Here is a 21,863-nt window from a genome sequence, read left to right on the forward strand (position 1 = left end):
TGGTCAATTTTTCTATAAATATAACAAAGTTTCTCAGCCATATTTATTTATTTATTTAGAAATACAACCTGGAACATGCCCTTTGAACCATGACACCCTAGCAATCCCATCAACCCGGATTTAACCCTAACCTATTCATGGGACTATTTACAATGAGCAATTAACCTACCTAGCTGGTACATCTTTGGACTGTGGGAGGAAACTGGAGCACCTGGAGAAAACCGACACATACCATGGGGAGGACACAGAGACTCCCGACAGAGGATGCCAGCATTGAACTCCGAGCTCCGACGGCCTGAGCTGTAATAGGTTCTCGTTACCCACGACACTACCAAGGCATCCAATAATACTACAGTTCTCTCACAAAGAAAACTAATCAACCATTGCTTCCATAATTACTGGCTGGAGCTACTGCTTAGCGGTGATTTTTGTAACAAGGGCAGTACACATATTAACAAATCCTTTGTCGTTTAGAAATCATTCTGCGTTTCACCTCCCTCAATCACATCTTCAACTTCACACTTCTTCCTAAGGCACTGCCAATTTCTTGGCTTTGGGGTGCTCACAAGAGGTCAGATGTCATAGCACCTGACTCCACAGCCACTGTAATCATCACTGAGGACTTCTGCGGATCTCAAATCCATCCCCCCCACCCCATCTTTAAGCAGTTTCAATGAGGTCACTGATCTTTCTGAAAAAGTGCCAAGTTTTGGTTTTGTTTCTTTATTTCTCAATATATTTGTGTTTTACTTAAGAGTATTATAATGTGCCTTTAACTCAATAAGACTTTAAGAACTTTTTTTTTGAATTACTTGAATTCATTTTGACCTTTTAAGGATCTAAATAGGAACACTTTGAAACAGTGAACATGATATTGAAGTCAGTGAGCCTTATCAAGGGATGACAGGGCAGATTGTAGTGGTTACAACACAGCCCAATTTCAGCTGCAGGAGCTGAGTATGTTTGACAGGTTAGACAAGAGCCATCCAGCCAATATTTGTGATTCATCTTTGTGATGCAAATTAAAAATGGCAGGTACTTAATCCCTGACCAAGCAACACCTTACTATTTTCAATATGCTACCCTGAAAATGACTGGACTCTTTTTTTGGAATCCTCTAATGGACAGGTTTAGGAAGGGTGACAAATACAGAGAAAGGACAATACATCCACTTACTAAGAAGAGCCGTTAATGTTCCTCCATCTCTGAAGGCATTCAGGGCTTCCTTCATCATATCAGTAGCTTCCTCTCAGTTTTCACTGCTGTCAGTCATGCAAGACTTGGGTGGAATCTCAGGAATACCATCACGCACAGATGTAGGAGGATTCTTCATTGCTGTTTCTGTAACAATTTTGTTTTACTAGTTAGGGTTGTTAGTTCAGAGCTGAATCCCTGAGCCTGGAGGACCGGTGCACCGCTCGTAGTCTGGCCTCTACCCTTTGACCTGTTTGGCATGGGTTACTCTACTAAGAGCAAAAGCATGAAGCTCGCACTCCAGCCGGTGTAGCTCTCTGTGTTATTGAGGCACACAAGCCTCCAAACCATGACAAGGTTGTGGTCCTCTTGAAAGCTTTTTGGAAGGTGTTGTCCAATATATTTATTATTAGCCTTATGTTTAATTACATTTCTGTTTAGAAAATTAAAATGAATAGCAGACACCATATTTATTTGGATATGTTATCTCAAAATTCATTGTACATGTGTGAACAAAACTATGTGTGTGAAATTAATGTAGATGTAATAACAAAAACAGAGCTTACAAGTGAGAAATGCCAGGTATTGAATATTCACAGATAAAAAATACGTAAGATAGAGGAGGGAAAAAGAGGGATGGGCTGACATGATTAAAGAATACATTGGAACATTAAAAATAAAAATTCTTGTGGCGTCAACGACAAAATCTGTTGTGTAGAATTGGAAATCAAGGGGTTGAAAATCAAAAATCAAACTCCCATCATGAGAGTTATATATAAAAAATTCAGAGTGGAATTACTGAGAAATACAGGAATGATGAGCTAGAAGACTTTAACAATCCAAATATTTATTGGGGTAAGATTAGAATAGAGATTGGAGGAGAGAGAATTTGGGAAATACTTGGGAAATTTAGGAGAATTTCCTTGACTAGTATGATCTTGCCCTGAGCATAGGGGCATTGCTGGATCTGGTGCTTGTGAATAAAGTCAACATGTTATTAGTGGGAAAGAGTGATTATCCTATCATAAGATTTAGATCAGTAACATAAAAGGATGAGGGACAATCTAGAACTTCCAGATTGGAAGAGAGTAATCTTCAATGGGATGAGAAGGAAAGTGAAATCCAAGATTGATAGGAAAGGCTGTAACTAAATAGTCTGTGATCTTCAGGAGATGTTTCTATCCACGGCAGTTACTTTTCTACAAGAGGGATTTGGAGGGAAAATAAAACAAGGGTTCCTTAGATGAGAGGGAGATGGAGCATTCATCCAATAGAATATGCTTGACTTATGATCTGTCTATGTCTGTCTGTATTTGCTGTTGGTTTCTTATTATGATAATTTATATGGTTCAACTCGAAGAGGTTTGGAACCAGAGAAGTAATTTTGAAATAAATGATAGTGTCAACATTAGGTGGACAGTCTGCAGCAAAATCTGACAATAGTAATATAATAATAAACAGATAATTTTTTCAGTGATTTTGGTTGAGGAATAATTGACAGGTCACTGGGAAGTGCTCAGCTCCATTTCTTTGAATTTGAGGTGCAGGGTATTTTATACCTCTCCCCTGACATATGCAAGAACCCTAATGTCTCTGAGAAGTTACACCCCCAGCAGCATAGCACTCTTGCATAATGGTGCCATCCTCGATTATGTGTTCAGATCACAAGTATGATTTGCACACTTTTTGACTCAGTGACAAGGGTCACAGTTGATGGGTTATAAGTTTCCTAAGCCAACTTACTATACTGCACAATTTAAATAAATTTTTGGTCAACACATTCAAATGTTTAATGGTGGCTTAACACTTTAATTTGTGATGAGTGATATTTCAAATTTAGATAAGTTTGCATTTGCTATACCTGCACAGAGTCTGCATCTGTAATCCATGACTTTTTACGGTGAAGGAAGCAAAGGACATTATGTTTATTTGGAAGAACAGTCATTACTGCTTAAAGGTTGGTTTCACTGGTTTTCAGTTGAGAAGCAAACTAACATTAACCAAGGTTATTTTCATAATTATTATTTAATTGCAAAATGTAGCAGTACATTAAGTAAGTTTGTATTTCATTATAAAAACATTCTAACACAAATCTCTTTCCATTTTCTCAAGGGCTGCGTTTTATTGAAGTTGCTTCCCTGGTAGCTTATTGTAAGCTGCTTAATGACACTGATAGTTTATCAACATCAGATTGTAACTCGTTCAGAGTCAGCTTTAGGGATGACAATTCATCCTTAGCTGTATTAGTGTTTTCAGATTCTGTGAGCAGGCTCTCAACAGATGCCCCTAAAAGCTCCAGATCATTCTTGACTTCATTGATTGAAGACCTCAGTTCATCCATGGATGTTTCCAATGATGATAGTTTCTCGTGGAACTCAGACTGCACATTGTCTTCCACTGAATTCAGCGCAGCTCCCATTCTCTTAGTTTCTTCACCAATTCCATCCACATTTTGTTCCAGCTGCTTTAGCCGCTCATTATATTCGGACTGAATTTCCTCAGTCTGCCGTTGCTGACGTGATCCAAGAGCTTGCATTTCACTTTGAAGGTTAAGCGCTCTATCAGTTTCCAGACTTTGCAGATCTTCCAGGTTTGATTTTAGTGCCTGGAGGTCACTGCTGAGTGACTCATGAGACTCAAGAACACTCTTCAGGGTGCCCTGTATTGAATCAAAATTGTAGTACTCTATTTTTTCCGACAAGTGTGTAGCAGCTGTATTCAAAGCCATAATGTTCTCTTCTGTGGTGATTAACCGGGATTCAAACTTTTCATTGTTCTTCTCTACATTCTCTATAGCATTACTTGCTTCTGATATCATTGTCTTTATTTGCTCATTCAACTTCTTCTTCGCTTCCTGTAAATCCTGCTGACTTTGGTGAATTTCTTCAGATATACCATTGACAATGTTTTCTGTTTTGGAGACTGATTCCTTCAGTGTACCATATGCAGACTGCTGTGACCGTAATGTACTTTCCAACTGATTATATTTATCGACTAAAGATGTAGTTTCTTGACTCTTCGTCTCAACCGCTAATTCTAATGACTCAATCTTTGATTTAATTGCATCAATATCATTCTGACTCTTCCTCTGAAGCTCTGTAAAAACAGCAATGTTATCATGGATTGATTTGGTTAATTCTGTTAATCTTTCTTCTACTGTTTTTTCAAGAGAAGTGAAGTCCCTTTCCCTTGCATCCCGTACATCTTGGATGCCGTCAGAGAGATCTCGCAGTATTTCAGTCTGTAGTTTCTGTACAGTTTCACCAATTTGGGTTGTCTTGCTTTCACCCTTCAAGACTGCATTGTTAGTTTTTTGCAGTTCCTGCTGATTGCTATGAAGCACTGATTCCAGTTTGTTCATCATGACTTTTGTTGATTCCACCTGAAACAGATGAAACATTACAAAGATACTGGTGAATGGGAAGAGAACAGGATAAATATTGATATAATTTTATTTCTTCAAACTGCATAAATGTCACTAAATGCTGAACCTTAAGAGTAATTAATACATTGACATTCCTTCATGTATTACTATATATTTACAAAACATATAGTTAAATAAAAACAAATACTAAATCAATAATATACAATCAATTCCGTCTGAGTTGCTAATGGGTGATGTCTTAACTACTAGATTCTGGAATGGTTCCAGAGGACTAGAAAATTGCAAATGTCACTCCACTCTTCAAGAAGGGAGAGAGGTAGAAGAAAGGAAATTATTGGCTAGTTAGTCTGACCTCAGTGGTTGGTAAGATGTTGGAGTTGATTGTTAAGGATAAGGTTTTGGGGTACTTGGAGGCACATGATAATATAGGCCAAAGTCAGCATGGTTTCCTGAAGGGGGAGTCTTGCCTGACAAATCTGTTGGAATTCTTTGAGGATATAATAGGCAGGAGAGTCAGTGGATGTGGTTTATTTGCATTTTCAGGAGGCCTTTGACAAGGTGCCACACATGAGGCCGCTCAGGAAGATAAGAGCCCATGGTATTACAGGAAAGATACCCCAATGTCGTTAGAGCATTGGCTGATTGGCAGGAGGCAAAGAGTGGGAATAAAGGGAAACTCTTTTGATTGGCTGCTGGTGATGAGGTGTTCTAGAAGGGTCAGTGTTGGGACCACTTCTTTTTCTGTTGTATGTCAATGATTTGAATGATGGAATTGATGGCTTTGTGGCCAACTATACCTTTTCAACAAGTGTAAAGCACAAGGCAGAAGCATGATGGAGTACTTTCCATTACCTGGATCTACGTAGCTCAAACAGGAAGTTTAACACCATTTACAATTAAGCAACATTACACTCTGGTTACAGTCTATCTCATCTGAAAAATGCACTGCAAATCTCTGTCAAGTCTGAAAGTACTTCCCAAACCCGTGACATCTACCATTAATAAGGAACTGCTATACAGAAATACCACTACCAGTAGTCACACACAATTCTAACTTGCCATATCTTGTAACTGGGTCCAAGTCTCGGAATGGCCTATCTGAGAGCTTTCTAGGTTTATCTCCACCATAAACACAGCAGTAGCTCAAGAAGTTGGCTCACTACACCACCTTCTCAAGGGTGAGGTACTCATTAAATCTTGAGAAGTGAATAAGAAAAAAAAACTATGCCCACCACTAAAACTGGCCACTCACCGTTGTAAGGTACCAACACCCCTACTAGGCAATGATAATTGGTCCCAGAGGGCAATACTCTCAGAGTAGCAAAAGAAGATTATGCCAACTTGTCCAAAAATACCTAAGGTTAACAAACAGTATTGCTAGCACTGCAAGGTTTTCTGTCTTCTTCAATGCAAGTAGCAATGCTATTCCATGTTACTGAGCTGGCAATGGGTACCAGAATGCACTACCACTACTGTCTTACATTTTTTATTTTAGCTCCTAGATTTGATATGTAGCCTGTTCCCCAAAAAAATTGTGGTTGAATTCTTGCCATTACACTGAGCATTTCTGTTTTTAACACTGCACAATGCAGGAGAAATTCATTTTGTATCAACACTTAACAATTTTTGCAAAAACAAACTACCAACAGTTTTGTTTCCATTCATGTAACTTCTAACTGATATTTGGAAAGTTCACTTACAATAACTCAAACTCCAGCTATCTCAGATTACAATAGTGCCCAGTATGAATGGAAGCTTGCATATTATGTAAATGATAATTATTAAGGTGAAAAAAATTTTTTTATAGGCATCCGTTAGTCTCTTGAGACCATGGATTTGTGCCTTGGAAGGTTTCCAGGGCGCAGGCATGGGTAAGGTTGTATGAAAGACCAGCAGTTGCCCATGATGCAAGTCTCCCCTCTCCAGGCCACCGATGTTGTCCAAGGGAAGGGCATTAGGACCCATACAGCTTGGCATCGGTGTCGTCACAGAACAATGTGTGGTTAAGTGCCTTGCTCAAGGACACAACACGCTGCCTCAGCTAAGGCCCGAACTAGCGACCTTCGGATCACTAGACGATCGCCTTAACCACTTGGCCACGCGCCAACAGGTGAAGAAATTATATAATACTAAAACTCAAGAAACCCATCTTAGTGATGTGTTGCCATTCAAATAGGGTTAATCATATGCAGTGCCTGAAGCGTGACTGCATGCACATTTGGATCCAGTCACTCATTCAGAAAGATATATGGGAACTGAATTTTAAATTGTATTACATACAGTAAAGCAATATAAAATGAAAATAAGGAATAATTCATCACGTTTACCTTTTGAATGCTTATTTTTATAATAAACTTTCATGGTCAAAAGTTAAATATTTTCCCACCAATTGTCATTATAATGGTTACAAATTGTCTTTCATATTTAAAAATACATTTATAGATGGACTATTTCTTTGAATCTCATTGGACAAAGATTTTAAAAAAGCATTCAAAAGAGATAATTTAGGTATTATATTGAAGGATACTTGGCTTGATATTTTCAATCAAACTATTTGATAATTTGTACCCATTGAATTGGTAATCAGGGTCCTGTTTTGCAAATTCATTGAAGAACATCCTGGACAATGTACCATTTCCTCTATGCTCAATTTGTCTGTAAGCTTATGGAATTTTCTTACATCTTGACAGAGCTTTCAAACCCACAGCTTTCCAACTCTAGCATGTGAGTGCTACCGACTGAGTCAAACTGGCAAATAACTGAAGGTGGATATTACTTCAAGCCAGCCGGTGGTGTAGTGGCATCCACACCGAACTTCGAGACGAATGGTCCCAGGTTTAAATCCGGCTGCTGTTGCCACGCTTTCCATCTGTGTTGGTTTGAGCATTGAGCGTGCAAATCAGCCTCATAAAAAAACAGACAAAAATGCTAAAGAAACAGCAAAGCTGCCCCTCCATGTGCCACAAGGTGCGGAAAGGAACAACAACATTACTTCAACCTTGAACACTTTGGATACCTCTGTTCATGAGCAAAGACTTTATTGAAGTCTACTAACATCAAATAAATAAAATGCCACAAACAACAGAAATGTGAAACTAATGCTTCATTGGTTTTATTGGTGACATATGCTCATGTTGCCTCACGGTACAGGTGTGCTGGCACCCAATGTGCAAATCCCTTTATAAATTGTAACAGTTATCAGCAGAGCTGAGACGACAGTATCAATATTTATATTGTGCCCTTGACACTGATAAAACATCCCAAGGCATTTAACACTTCTGCGCTGCTTTCAATCTGTCGTAGGAATAATAAACTAAAATTGTGTAAAGCTTGGCTGTGCCTAAATCGTTCAGAAAATACCCAATGACCCACTGTTAAAATTAGTAAAATTTTGACTCAATTAGGGGCTAAAATGTACACATCTCTGGTGCTGTTTTTAGTGTGTATATTAATGAGTACCTATATTTAGAACATAGGTTAATGACTTAGCATTTTATATACAGATTTGCTCTTTCAAATTCCATGTAAAAGGAAAATTGTTACATTCCTGCATGCCTAGATTCTTGGATTCTAACAGATATTCTTTACATGTCCTCAACTAATTTGATTGTATATCCTATCGTTAATAATCCAATGCTACCAGGCTTGAATGCTATAAGTTATCATTTATTTTAGCCACCTAATGCAAAGAGAGTTGTTCCCTTCTTGCTTTCTGTTAGAGTGTATTCTGGAGTTAAGGTATATGGCAAATATTAACTTCACCAGCAACCAATCTTCAAATCTGAATATGGATTGTAGATTAAAGTGTAGTGCAGAACAGGAAACATTTAAATGACTTGCGATGTCTGCATATGTATGAATGCAATCAACACCCCATTGCATCAATATAACACAGAGGCCACAGTTGGTGGGAAAATCCAGGCATTTGAAAACTTACATGTAACTCAAAAGAAGCATTATCAGTGCAGTTTAAATAGATAGAAATTATCCTGTCACCTTTGTCCATTAACATGTAAAAATATGCTGTAATGTGGTCAGGTCTCTCCCTCTCCCTCTTCCTCTCTCCCAACTCCAAAGGTTGCCAGCTTTTGTGTGTCCCAAATAAAGAATTTTATATCTACCAGCTATGTCTCCCTGGTGGCTTCCTTCACAGTTCCAACACTTTCCATGAATGGATCAAAGTTAGCTATTTCAAGGGTGTGCATTAATGCTGCAAGTACCTTGACAAATTTGTGAACATCTTTAAATATTTCTGGAATATTTCATTAAAATCTTCCTCAGATATTGCATTCACAAATAAGTATGCCAAAGAACATGACTACTGAAAGAAACGTAGCCCTAATATCTGAAGGGGTTTATTGATAAAGTTTCAGTAAAATATGCAACTGTGGTATGACAAAGCTAAGTGAAATATGTGATTAATTATGATACTCTTGGGGGAAAGATATCACAACCACAAATAAATTGAAAGGTCTGAATGGTTCATCATTAATTAAAGTAGATTCGGGATACATAGAATGCAAAACAGTTCAGCTGCTCTGCCTCTATACTCAAATTAATTATGTAATGTCATGTGGAAAGACTATGTTAGTATTCCTGGAATGTGTAACAGAATTAACATTTACAGTGATCCATGTCAGAGGTAAGAATTTGGTTCTGAAACAATCTGGAATATTTGGACAGGAAAAACATAGGCAGAAAATTATGGAGATATTCAACAGGTCAAAAAGCTTCCAACGAAAAAGCTAATCTTTCAGGTCCAAGACCTTTCATCAGAACTTTTCATGAGACAGAGGAGAGGTGAGTCCTTATTAAAAGAGATGCATGATCTATGTGTTTTGGGAGGATGGAACAGAATTAGATGAAGGTGACAACATTATCTGTGGAAATAAAAGTACAATGTACAAACCATTACTGACGAAATTTATTAAAATGAAAACATTCTACTTGTTTGAATGGACTCTTCTCGGGCTTCCAGCCAGTTACAGGTATCAATTTCAATGATAATCTCTGTCATCTTCATCAGCAATTATGCCTGGGCATGTCTAGTCTGATGGTATTTATACCCCGGCTCTCCCTCCTGATTAGTTAGTCCTCATCCAATTAGGTTTCCGCTGTCTTTTTAACAAAGCTGAAGGTCTCACCCTGAGTAAAAACTGGAATTTGATTGTAAACAAGGTGGGACAGTGGAAACCTGATTGGTTGAGGACTAACCAATCAGGAGGGATGGGCAACAGGGGTATAAATACCACTGGACTAGACATGACCAGGCATCATCCCTGATGAAGATGGCAGAATTTGTCATCGAAACGTCAGTTAAAATCAATACCTGCACCCAGATGGAAGCCTGAGAAGAGTTTATTTGTCATATATGCCAGGAAAATACTAGATTCTTCTACTTGTTCCTTCCCTATAGCTAAAAATTATCCCACATCTGTCAAAATTCCCTCTCTACTGTAATCTTCAAATTTTTTAACTTTGTCTCCTGACCTACTTTGTCATCTGGTTTATTAAATGGTACAGTGCCAATTTGATTCTTAACCAGCCTTTCCTTTAAATAAAACAGCTAGAAAACCTACATTGAAAATGGCAATTTAGAAATCGTACAATGGACCTTTGCCACATTCACTAAAGATTATATTAATAAATTAATATACAAATATATATTAAATAAATCAACACATGCACAAATGTATATCAGATGAAACAATGAAATAACACTGGGAAGAATTTAAGCACAAAAAGGGAGAGCAGAATTCCTGCAGAAAATTTTTTCGCTTATTAAAACAGCAATAAAATGTCTGGAAATCCTGGAAAGTGCACGTCACAAGATGGCTTACTTGGTGTAATGAGGGTATACAGTTGATAAATAAAGAGAAAAGAAACACAAAAACCTCCCACAATGAACTATATGAAAAATGTTAGTGGAATAAATTGTAGAAAGGAAAGGAAATGGAGAAATTGATAGGACTCAGTGTGACAATATGAAAGGACTGGCATTCAGCAGAAAAAAGCATGAGGAAATTCATAATTCAAATTAATAAGCTCCCGAGAGAGACAAAGCTCATGTTTATAGAGCAATGTGTCACAGCTTCAGGAATCGTGAAAGGATAGAACCATTTATATTTTAATTCTGTTTTATTAACTGTAATTGCTGCTGTTTTCATAGCAGCACAGCATGCAATCAAGCTCAGTAAGATCCCACAAACAAACAAAAAAATCATTAATTGACAAATCATCTTTGCTTAAGAGATATTGATTTAGGTATGGGAGAAAACTTCCTGGCCTTTTTGTAAAAAGATCTGCTGTGAGGTTGCTATGCACTCCTGAGCTGACGAATATTTGCTTAAAGTAACATTAATTGTGAGAGATATTACACAGACCAGAAATTCGGAAACTTAAAACTGAAACTTTTAAGATTGTTAATGTAATGAATAGAGAACTATATCCATTGGTTGCAGAATCTAGATTTGTTTATCAACCTTAAAAGTCAGAGATGAATTGTTGAGGAGTGGACTTATATATAATGTATGCATGAAGTTTCTCATCCTTAATCTGTACTTAGTGCTTGATCAATGATTCATGTTGAACTTCAGACTGATTGATATTACTCCTCCAAAGGCATTACAGGATATGGGAAATGCAAGCAATGAAGTTAGAAAACAGATCAATCATGACCCAAATGATCAATCAGATGCAAAGATCTGAAATATTTGCCCATTTAGCAATGCTTGTTAAGGATTGTTAATGATCTTTAACAATGCAATAGCTTTAGGTCAATTCAGAAAAAGAATATTTGAAGCTCAAAACATCACATCAGGCACTTACACTCATCATCCACTGGGCAACAATGCCTTCTGCGTGTTTCTGAAGCTTGCACTGCTTGTACCTCAAGGCAATCCACAAATGCAGTCTCAACAAAATTTGCCAAATTCAGTGAAAGGATAAATGTCCCCTCCCAGGTCAAATCACCAGCAGTAAGGCCACTATTATACTCAGTTGGATTAGTCATGTCATTCATTTCCCTGACAACAGACTCCCACAACAGACACAAGAGCAAGCTCTGTCATGGAAAAAAGATTGCCAGACAAAGTTGTGCTCAGAATCTCCAGAAGAAGTGCAACTTCCTGAGTATTTGAGAATCTCTGGCTGACAACAATTCCAAATGGAGTAGAAACTTCAATAATGATCTTGGGACTTCGGGTCCATGCATCTGTAGCACTCAACTATGGTAAGTGATGTAGGAGTGCACCCACTTCACAAGGTACCCAAGTCCTTGCTCTATCTATCTAAGTCCATGGTTTCCATACTGACCTCATCAACCACAAAACCAAATGGAAGCAAGTCATGGAGAGACAGCAGAGCAGAATCGGATGAAATTCCTACAAGAAATAAGGAAAATGCAGGAAAAATATATTCCAAGAAAAAAGAAAATCATGAATGGAAAAATGGCACAAATGTGGCTAACGAGAGAGGTTAAGGCAAAAATAAAAGCAAAAGAAACGGCGTACAAGGAAGCAAAAATTAGTGGGAAAAATGAGGACTGGAAGACTTTTAAAAACTTACAGAAGGAAACTAAGGAAGTCATTAGGAAAGAAAAGACGAATTATGAAATGAAGTTGGCGATTAACATAAAAAAGGATACTAAGAGTTTTTTTAAATATATGAAGAGTAAAAGAGTGACAAGGGTAGATACGGGACTGATTGAAAATGATGCTGGAGAAATTATAATGGATAACAAAGAGATGGCGGAGGAACTGAATGAGTATTTTGCATCAGTCTTCACAGTGGAAGACGTGAGCAATCTATCTGATAGCCAGAGCTATCAGGGAATGGAATTAGGTACAGTCAAGATTACTAGAGAGAAAGTGCTTGGGAAGCTAAGTGGACTAAGAAAAGAAAAGTCTCCCAGTCCAGATGAGGTGCACCCAAGGGTTCTGAAGGAGGTGGCTTTGGAGATTGTGGAAGCATTGGAAATGATCTTCCAGGAATCAATAGACTCTGGCATCGTTCCAGAGGACTGGAAGGTCGCAAATGTAGTTCCGCTATTTAAGAAAGGAAGGAGGCAGCAAAAAGAAAATAACAGACCTATTAGTCTGACATTGGTAGTTGGAAAGATATTGGAGTCAATCCTCAAGGACGAGGCTATGAAATACCTCGAAGTGCATGACAAGATAGGCCGAAGCCAGCATGGTTTCATGAAGGGAAGATCCTGCCTCACCAACCTATTGGAATTTTTTGAGGTAATCTCGAATAAGATTGACAAGGGAGAAGTTGTGGATGTTGTGTATTTGGATTTTCAAAAGGCCTGCGATAAGGTGCCGCATATGAGGCTGCTTAATAAGATGAGAGGCCATGGAATTATAGGAAAAATATTGAAATGGGTGGAGCATTGGCTGATAGGCAGAAAGCAAAGGGTGGGAATAAAGGGATCTTATTCTGATTGGTTGCCGGTTACTAGTGGTATTCCGCAGGGGTCGGTGTTGGGGCTGCTTCTTTTTACGATGTATATCAATGATTTGGATTATGGATTAAATGGTTTTGCGGCTAAGTTTGTGGATGACACCAAGATAGGTGGAGGAGCAGGAAATGTTAAAGAAACGGAAAGGTTGCAGAGAGATTTAGTCAGTTTAGGAGAGTGGGCAAAGAAATGGCAAATGAGATACAACGTTGACAAATGTACGGTTATACATTTTGGAAGAAGAAATAATCGGGCAGATTATTATTTAGATGGGGAGAAAATTCAAAAATCAGAAGTGCAAAGGGACCTGGGGGTCCTCGTGCAGGATATCCTAAAGGTTAACCACCAAGTTGGATTGGCGGTAAGGAAAGTGAATGCTATGTTGGCATTCATTTCAAGAGGAATAGTGTATAAGAGTAAGGAGGTGTTGATGAGGCTCTATGGGGCATTAGTGAGACCTCATTTGGAATACTGTGTGCAGTTTTGGGCCCCCTATCTTAGAAAGGATGTACTGATGTTGGAGAGAGTTCAGAGAAGATTTACGAGGATGATTTCTGGAATGCAGGGGCTAACATATGAGGAGCGTTTGTCGGCTCTTGGACTGTATTCATTAGAGTATAGAAGAATGAGAGGGGATCTCATAGAAACATTTCGAATGTTGAAAGGGTTGGACAGAGTAGATGTGGAAAGGTTGTTTCCATTGGTGGGTGAGTCCAGGACAAGAGGCCATAGTCTTAGAATTAGAGGGTACCCAGTTAAAACAGAGATGAGAAGAAATTTTTTTAGCCAGAGGGTCATGGATTTGTGAAATTCGTTGCCACATACAGCTGTGGAGGCCCGATCATTGAGGGTGTTTAAGGAGGAGATTGACAGGTATCTAATTAGTCAGGGTATCAAGGGATATGGGGAAAAAGCCGGAAATTGGAACTAGATGATTGAATAGTTTAGCTCATGGGGGAGCTGCGGAGCAGCCTCGATGGGCTGAATGGCCTACTTCTGCTCCTTTGTCTTGTGATCTTGTGAAGTCATCCTCAATCCTGAGTGACAGTCTAAGAAGAAGAGTCATTCAATACCATGCTGCCATACTAGACAAGATACTGCCCACAATGAGTCTTGAAAGCACAACGTCCTAAAGAAGGGAACAACTGAGTCACTCCTAACCTGAAAGTATATAAAATGGACAATAATGCAGCCAATAAGATTTAAGGTAAATAGTTCATTAGACGAATGGTCTGCATCACAGAGCACCGAGATTGCAAGAGACAATAACAATGTATAAAAAGCATTTTGAAATGTAAATTATACTAATTAGCCGAGGCACTTTACATAGCAGCATTTATAGAGGAATTAGATTACGCCGATGATGACATACTGATGGCAAAAAATCAACTGGTGAATTGGAAGCACAGATCTCAATGCCAAGTTGTCCAACCTAATTAAGTATGAATGTTTACAACTATAATCACAAGATTAAGGTGTACAAGATGAAGTTAATGTAAACTTGGAGGGATATGGGCTAATTGGGTACCCTTGCCTAATTTAATTTTTCAAGGAGGTCAACCTGTGTAGACGAGAGATGCATAAATTACTGGGCATGTAGTTACATGAGCAAAGTGCACAAATGCAGTTTAATGCAGAACTGTCAAACTGTGAAAAATGAAGAGAGTGGAAGTAAAGGGAGATGATCTTTATATAGTAATATTCTTAATAAACTGAAAGAAAACTACTGTCTTGTAAAATCTAGAGTGAAATTTGCTGGGAGATTGGGTTTAGGATTTTACAATGACACAGTGAACCAAAATACTGTAGCAAATGAGATAAATTATATTTGTAAAGTAAAACATTCGATGGCTTTAGATGAGATTATTTGCATGATTCTGGGATCTCTTAAATACAAATGTCATTTGCGAAGATTCACTACATGCCAATAAATTTTATGCCAAGAATCAAGATTTAATTTATTCTTGAGTAACGCGTTTGAAAATGCAGTAACTAATTATATTGCAAACCTGAGACGTGCTGTGTTCATCTGAAGGAAGCTATCTTTCTCTGCACTTCTTCAAACTCACCTGCTGATAAATTCTAGTAATTCAGCAACACAGCAACACAAAAGCAGTGACACAAATTGCACAAGTCAACGTACTATAAAAACAATTGACAAAATGTTACATAAAATATTAAGTTTGGCAAAACAAATTTAATATGTGTAGTGGAAATAGGGACGCATCTGTGACATGGCAACCAGTTATGTAATGAATTAATTCCATTTTAATACGTTCATTGAGACTGATGCTTTCATTTTCCACTTGACTCACCAGCTGAACATTGTTTGTAATTAATTAGGGAAAACCCAAGCTTGCAAATAAAAGAATAAGGCAGGTAATTCCTGTGTGGGTTCCTCAGTGATGTACCTGCTGAAGAGGTTGCAAGCCATTCAGTTTTCATTCTATCAAACAATGACATCTTGGACAAGCAGAGGTGACCCTGCATGATTCCTGAAAGCTTGGTGGGCACCTTTGGCTCAGCATTGTGCTTGGTGTCCTGTGCAAAGGAACTTACAGGTTGAGTAAGATTTTACAGCTCTTTTAGAGCATAAATCAGTAGAAGAAATAGGATCAGGAGTAAACCATTGAGCCTGTTATAGTATTCAACAAGATCATGGCTAATTTATCCTAACACTATTTTCCTGCCCTTTCTCCATATCCTTTGACTCCAAGTATCCAAAGAGGTGTCTTGTCTGATAACAGAATGAAAGAATGTTGGAGTGAATTGGTAGCTATGATGGTAGTACTGAGTTAGATCTATCACGGATTACCCCGTCAAAGCAATGATTTGTTTACATTTTGTACATTTACCGTTGCATGGTTCTGAAGTCAACAAAATCTGGAATTTCTTTTTCTTGCAAAGAGGGAAAAAGTGATCAAATGGAAATTTTCAAAATTATGAAAGCTTTGAAGGTATATTGTACTTTTCCCCACCTGTTGTCAGATTGGTAAGGAGAAGGAATAAACTCAGGTTCATTTAATACTTAAATACAGCTGGCCGTGAAGGGAAGTTAATGTAATAGAATACAGGAGTGAAAAGAATGAGAAGTGGAAATTGGAGCAGATACGGCAGAATAATCTTGTTCCAATCCAACTGAATGGACAAGTGGCCATTTTCTGTAATTTCAATGATCCAATCACTTTGATATTGAAGTACTTAAGATATTATTTGCAGAGTTTTTCTTTTACCTTTATCTTCTTGCTGAGCCTAATTTGATTACATTTTTACCCCTGTACTTTCACAATAATTTTCTTTTGTCACAAAGGGTGGAAGAGTACTGCACTGTACAAGCTTTTAGCCCATGATGTTGTGGCGACCTTTTAACCTCATCCATGATAAGTCTAATGCTTCCCTCCTGCATAGCCCTCTATTTTGCTTTCACCCATATGCCTATCTAAGAGTCTCTAATATATCTGACTCTACCACCACCCCCAGTAGGATGTTCCATGCACCCATCTCTCTCTGTGTAAAGGGCTTACCTGTGACATTGCACTATAATTCCTCCAATCACCTTGTGACCCCTTGTATTAGCTATTTCTGCATGGGGGAAAGTCTCTGACTATCCATGTCTCTTATTATTTTGTACACCTCTATCAAGTCACCTCTCATCCCCCTTCAATCAAAAGAGAAACGTCCTAGCTCACTCAACCTGTTGTCTAATCCCGGCAGCATCTGGTAAATCTCCTCTGCACCCTCGCTAAAACTTCCACCTTCTTCCTATAATGAGGCCAACAGAATTGAACACAATACTCCAAGTGTGGTCTAACCAGAATTTCAGAGAACTGCAACATTACCTTGTGGCTCTTGAACTCAATTCCCTGACTAATGAAGACCAACACACCAAAGGCTTTCTTAACCACCCTGTCAACATGCACGGCAACTTTGAGCGATCCATGGAAGTGGACCCAAGATCTCACTGTTCCTCCACACTGCTAAGCATCTTGCCATTAACTCTATATTCTGCCTTCATGTTTGACTTTCCAAAGTGTATCACTTCATACTTTTCTGGATTGAACTTCATCTGCCACTTCTCACCCTATCTCTGCGTCCTATTAATATCCCTTTGTAACCTACAACAACCTTCTATGGTATCCACAACACCACCAACCTTTGTGCCATCTGCAAATTTAACTAACCCAGCCTCCACTTCTTCATCCAAGTCAATTATAAATACCGCAGTGAGCAAGGATCCCAGAACTGATCACCACTAGTCAGCAGCCTCCAGGTAGAAAATCCTCCATCTGCTATCACACTCTACCTTCTGTAGGCAAGCCAATTCCAAATCGACACAACCAAGTTTCTCTTCATCCCATGTCTCCTGACATTCTTTATTAGCCTACCATGGGAAACTTTGTCAAACACCTTACTAAAATTCATACACCACATCCACTGCTCTCTAAGATATAGGAACACGATTAGGCCTTGATGAATTTGTTTTGTCACTTCCATGAAGAACTCCATCAGGCCCATGAGGCATGACCTGCCCCTCACAAGCCATGCTTACTAACCCTAACCTGCCTAAGCTTCTCCTAATGCTTGCAAATCCTGTTTCTAAGAATATGCTCCATTAAACATAAAAGACTCCCTAGTCTATAATTCTCAGGATTATCCTCATTAGTTTTCAAAAACAAAAGAATAACATTCGCTACCCTCTAATCTTCTACTACTATGTCTGTGGCCAGTGAGGACACAAAGATCATTGCAAGGAGCATCAACCTCTTTCCTCACTTTCCACAGTAAGCAGGGATATATCCTGTCCAGCCCCAGACTCCTATCTATAATAATTTTTTCAAAAATTCCAACACATCCTCTTTCTGGTTGGGGACTTCAACGGGTCCCCAACCCAATGCCACAACCTCCTGTCCCAGTGTGTCTTACATTTGGGGCTCCAGCTGTCTCTGTATTCTGCAGACCAAGCCAAGATTGCCCTCCTCATCTCTCTCTTGACTGGGTGAACTCTGACCTGGGCTGAAACTACCATTTGCAATAAATATGAGCATTTCAACGCTGAGATACCCTGGGATTTTGACCATCCGGGAAGTTGAAAGCAGGCAGTGGATCGGATACTTAGCCTACGTTAAGGCCCACACTCTGTGCTGGATTACACCATGGAATTCAGGAGCCTCACGGGTGGAAGAGGGGGGATGCCTCTAGAAGGATAAGCACTATGGTGATAAACTGTAGACATTATTATCTGCTTATTTGGGAATGGGAGCATTTTGTCTTATGTTCTCGCATTGCAAAATGTAGGCATTGCAAAATACAGAGCAGCAAGACATGACCTGCTGGGCATGTCCTCCATTCCCAGAGGGAAAGCAAGGAAAAGTAGCGGAAAACAACAAAAATCTCCCTTTGGTACTGGCTTGCCTTAACTGATAGAAACAAAACTGCAGTGCCTACAATCTTCAAGTCAACATTGATGAATATGCAGGATCAGTGACTGGCTACGTAGAAAGATGCTTTGAGGACATTACTGTGATTAGTCTTTACACTGCCAGAGCAAACCAGAAACCATGGCTGACTGTGCACTGCTTAGGGACTGGGATGATGCCCTCAGATCAGGGGGCAGGACAACTCTATGGTCAGCAAGATCTGCGCCCTCTGTGACAACAGGCACACACAGCGCATGCGACAGAGTATTCAAACCCTAACATACTACAAGTCCACCCTGCACAAAAATGACAGCGACACCTCCCTTCCTGACAGACTAAACACCTTCTATGCACAATTTGATGTATTAAACAATGTGCCGTTGAGGAAAGCCCCCTCTCCCCGAGGAACAGGTACCCTCTCTGGCCACAGCTGAGGTGAGGAGGAGCCATGCCAGAGTAAACTCAAGCAAAGCTGAGGCAGCCACCATCATTCCAGTGGCCAATGGCACCAAATTCAATAACCATGAAGTCTTTTGAGCAGCCCGTACTGGATCATATAAAATGCCACCTTGCAGCTACATTGGACCCTTTCCAGGTAGCTTATAGCTCAAACCAGTGCACTGATGATGCCATTGCATTGGCCTTCCACTCTGTCCTCTCCCACCTAGAAGATGATGCTGTGCCTGACAGGATGTTGTTCATCCCTCTGAGGCTGGTGAGTAAACTGCCCCCATTATGACTCCATACCCTTCTCTGTAACTGTATCTTGGACTTTTTTAACAGAACGACCCCAGTCGGTCCAAATTTGCAGCAGCAGCTCAAGCTCCATCAAGCTGAGCACTGGTATCCACCAAGGCTGTGTGCTCAGTCCACTGCTGACTCACAAATACACTGCCAGCTTCAGCCCAAATCACAGCATCAAGTTTGCCAATGATACTTCAGTGGTTGGCCTCATCAGCAACAATGATGAGTCAGCATAAAGAAAGGAGGTGGTGCCTTGTCAAATGGTGCAAGAATAACAACCTGAGTCTCAATATGGACAAAACCAAAGAGATGACTGTGGGCTTCATGAAGGCACAGGTCAAGCACTCTCCACTGCACATCAATGGCTCTGCTGTGGAGAGAGTGAAGAGCATAATGTTCCTTGGTGTGCACATAATGGACAACTTAACCCAGACCCACAAACTTACTCATTAGTCAAGAAGACACAGCTGTATCTACACTTCCTGAGCAGACCAACGCATGCAAGGCTCCATGCCCCCTTCTAGCAATCTTCTACAAGGACACCATTGAGAGAGACCTGTCTGCCTGCATCCTTGTGTGGTACAGAGGTCAGAATGCAAGGCCCTGCAGAGGATAGTTAGAACCACCAAGAGGATCACCGGTGTCTCCGTTTCCCCTATTTGTGATATTAACCGGGTGCATTGCAGACAAAGGAGTCAAAGCATTGTTGAGGATCTCTGCCACCCGTCCCACAATCACTTCGACCTACTACCGTCAGGAAGGAGGTACAGAAGCATCAGGACTAGGACTGCGAGACTGAGTAACAGCTTCTTCTGCCAGGCTGTAAGACTAATGAATACCCTGTTACCACCAAGATCTTGTCACTGGGACAGCGAGCTGCTCACTGTATTACTTACCTATACTGCAGCAGGTTGAATTTTATTAACTTATTTATGGTAATATTTTGGTTTAGGTGCTCTGTATGTTATATGTTTTGTAGGTGTACCATGGTCTGGAGGGCCATTGTTTCATTTGGTTTTATATATGTACAGTCAGATGATAATAAACTTGAACTTGAAATCAAATTATCTTAAGAACAAGAATTTCCTCCAGAAGGCTGAAATATACTTTACTTCAAGCTGGTGTTGTGTCTCGTTGCAAGAGTACAGGAGGCCACAGATTAACATGGGAGTGGGATGGAGAATTAAAATGGATATTAATTCATTCAATTGAATGGAGTTACTCCCCAAAGTAACCCAACCCTCCTGTCTTTGTTTGATTTCTCCAATGCAGAAGGGATCAGATTATGAACACAGAAAACAATTCATTGCATTAGAAGAAGTGAAACTGAACCAACCCAAGATTTTTTTTAATATAATGATGATTTCCAGTTATGCTCTGCCCCACACGTGGAAACATTCTCTCCATATCCACTCCAATCAAAACCTTAAATGTAAAGTTCTCTATTAGTTTTTCCTTGGGCTTCTTTTCTTCAAGAGACCAAGTCTATTCATAATATCCTGTTACAGTATGTACAGGCTAGTATTTTTTTCGTGAATCTGCTCAGCGCCCTCTCCAATGTGGCAATCAGAATTGTACACAGTATTAGGGTCTAACAAATGTTTGATACATGTTAAGCATATCTTTTGGGCACGGTTTCCCATTTTACCAACCTGTCATCTATATAATACTAAAACTCTCATGCGCTGTCTGTTTGTCTGCTTGTGACCTCCAATTGGCGCAAACGGTGCATTACAGCAGCACTTTTTCTGGCTCAATTGAATTAAAATGTGCTAACTTCCAGAATGCAGGCAAAGTTCAGGGTTATATATTCGTCCAAAATTGCTCATTCGCCAAAATCAACAGGCTGCCTTTCACCTGAGACCCGATCAGCCATCATGGAAATTGGGACGTGACAGCCCGACGCATGCGCACGGCCAGCCTCAGCAGCGACAGCTACGGGAGCATAAGGGCAGGGCAGCTCTATTTCAAGGGGTCACATTCTGCCAATCACCACCAGCATGTGCAGGATTGGGACAGATCTAACTGCTATCCATCAATAAGAAATAATTAAATCTTTTTGTAATGACATACTTCGAGACACCCATAAACCCCTTGCTGCAGTCAAAGGATAGCAGTGACTATATCACGTCCACTTAGGAGAGCACCAACCACATCATCAAGAATAATCAGCATTCTTTGGTGTTACTGTTTCGTATCTTCTATCCAGCATTAGTGTAAAAAAAAAGCCTAATTATGAGGCGTGGAAAGGGGAGGGGGACATTGTGGTCAAGAGATGACGCCAAACGTCGTCGGGAAGCGGCAAGGAGAGGGAGAGAACAAGAATCGGATGAGGTCAGGGCCACACGACTCCAGGATCAAAGAGTCAGGACAAAAAGAGATGAGAGAAGAAGAGACAGAGGAGGAGAGGCATGCACGTCTCCAGGATCAGAGACAAACAACAAACAGCAGAAGAGGTGAAGAGACGGGGGATGAAAGGGCTGCATGTCTCCAGAATGACAAAAACAGGCAGAGAAGGAGAGAGGAAGAGACAAAGGAGCTGAGAAGTGCACTTCTCCAGGATCAGAGACAAAGAACAAACAGTAGAAGGGATGAAGAGATGGAGGATGAAAGGACTGCACATCTCCAGAATGACAACGAGAGGCAAGAGGGTGGCAGGTAA

At 39.8% G+C, this 21,863-nt stretch overlaps 1 protein-coding gene across 1 annotated transcript in view; it reads right to left on the bottom strand.

Annotated features, from left to right (window-relative positions):
• Positions 1 to 3,218: 3,218 nt before the first annotated feature.
• Positions 3,219 to 21,863, bottom strand: part of ckap4 (cytoskeleton associated protein 4) — a gene marked incomplete at its 5' end in the record, with an annotated part of 31,850 nt that continues 13,205 nt past the window's right edge. The window contains 1 exon segment of the mRNA XM_072241863.1: positions 3,219 to 4,576. Coding sequence (XP_072097964.1) covers positions 3,341 to 4,576 — 1,236 coding nt within the window.

The sequence above is a fragment of the Mobula birostris genome, chromosome 23 (genome assembly GCF_030028105.1).
Source record: "Mobula birostris isolate sMobBir1 chromosome 23, sMobBir1.hap1, whole genome shotgun sequence".
Classification (NCBI taxonomy): Eukaryota; Metazoa; Chordata; class Chondrichthyes; order Myliobatiformes; family Myliobatidae; genus Mobula; species Mobula birostris.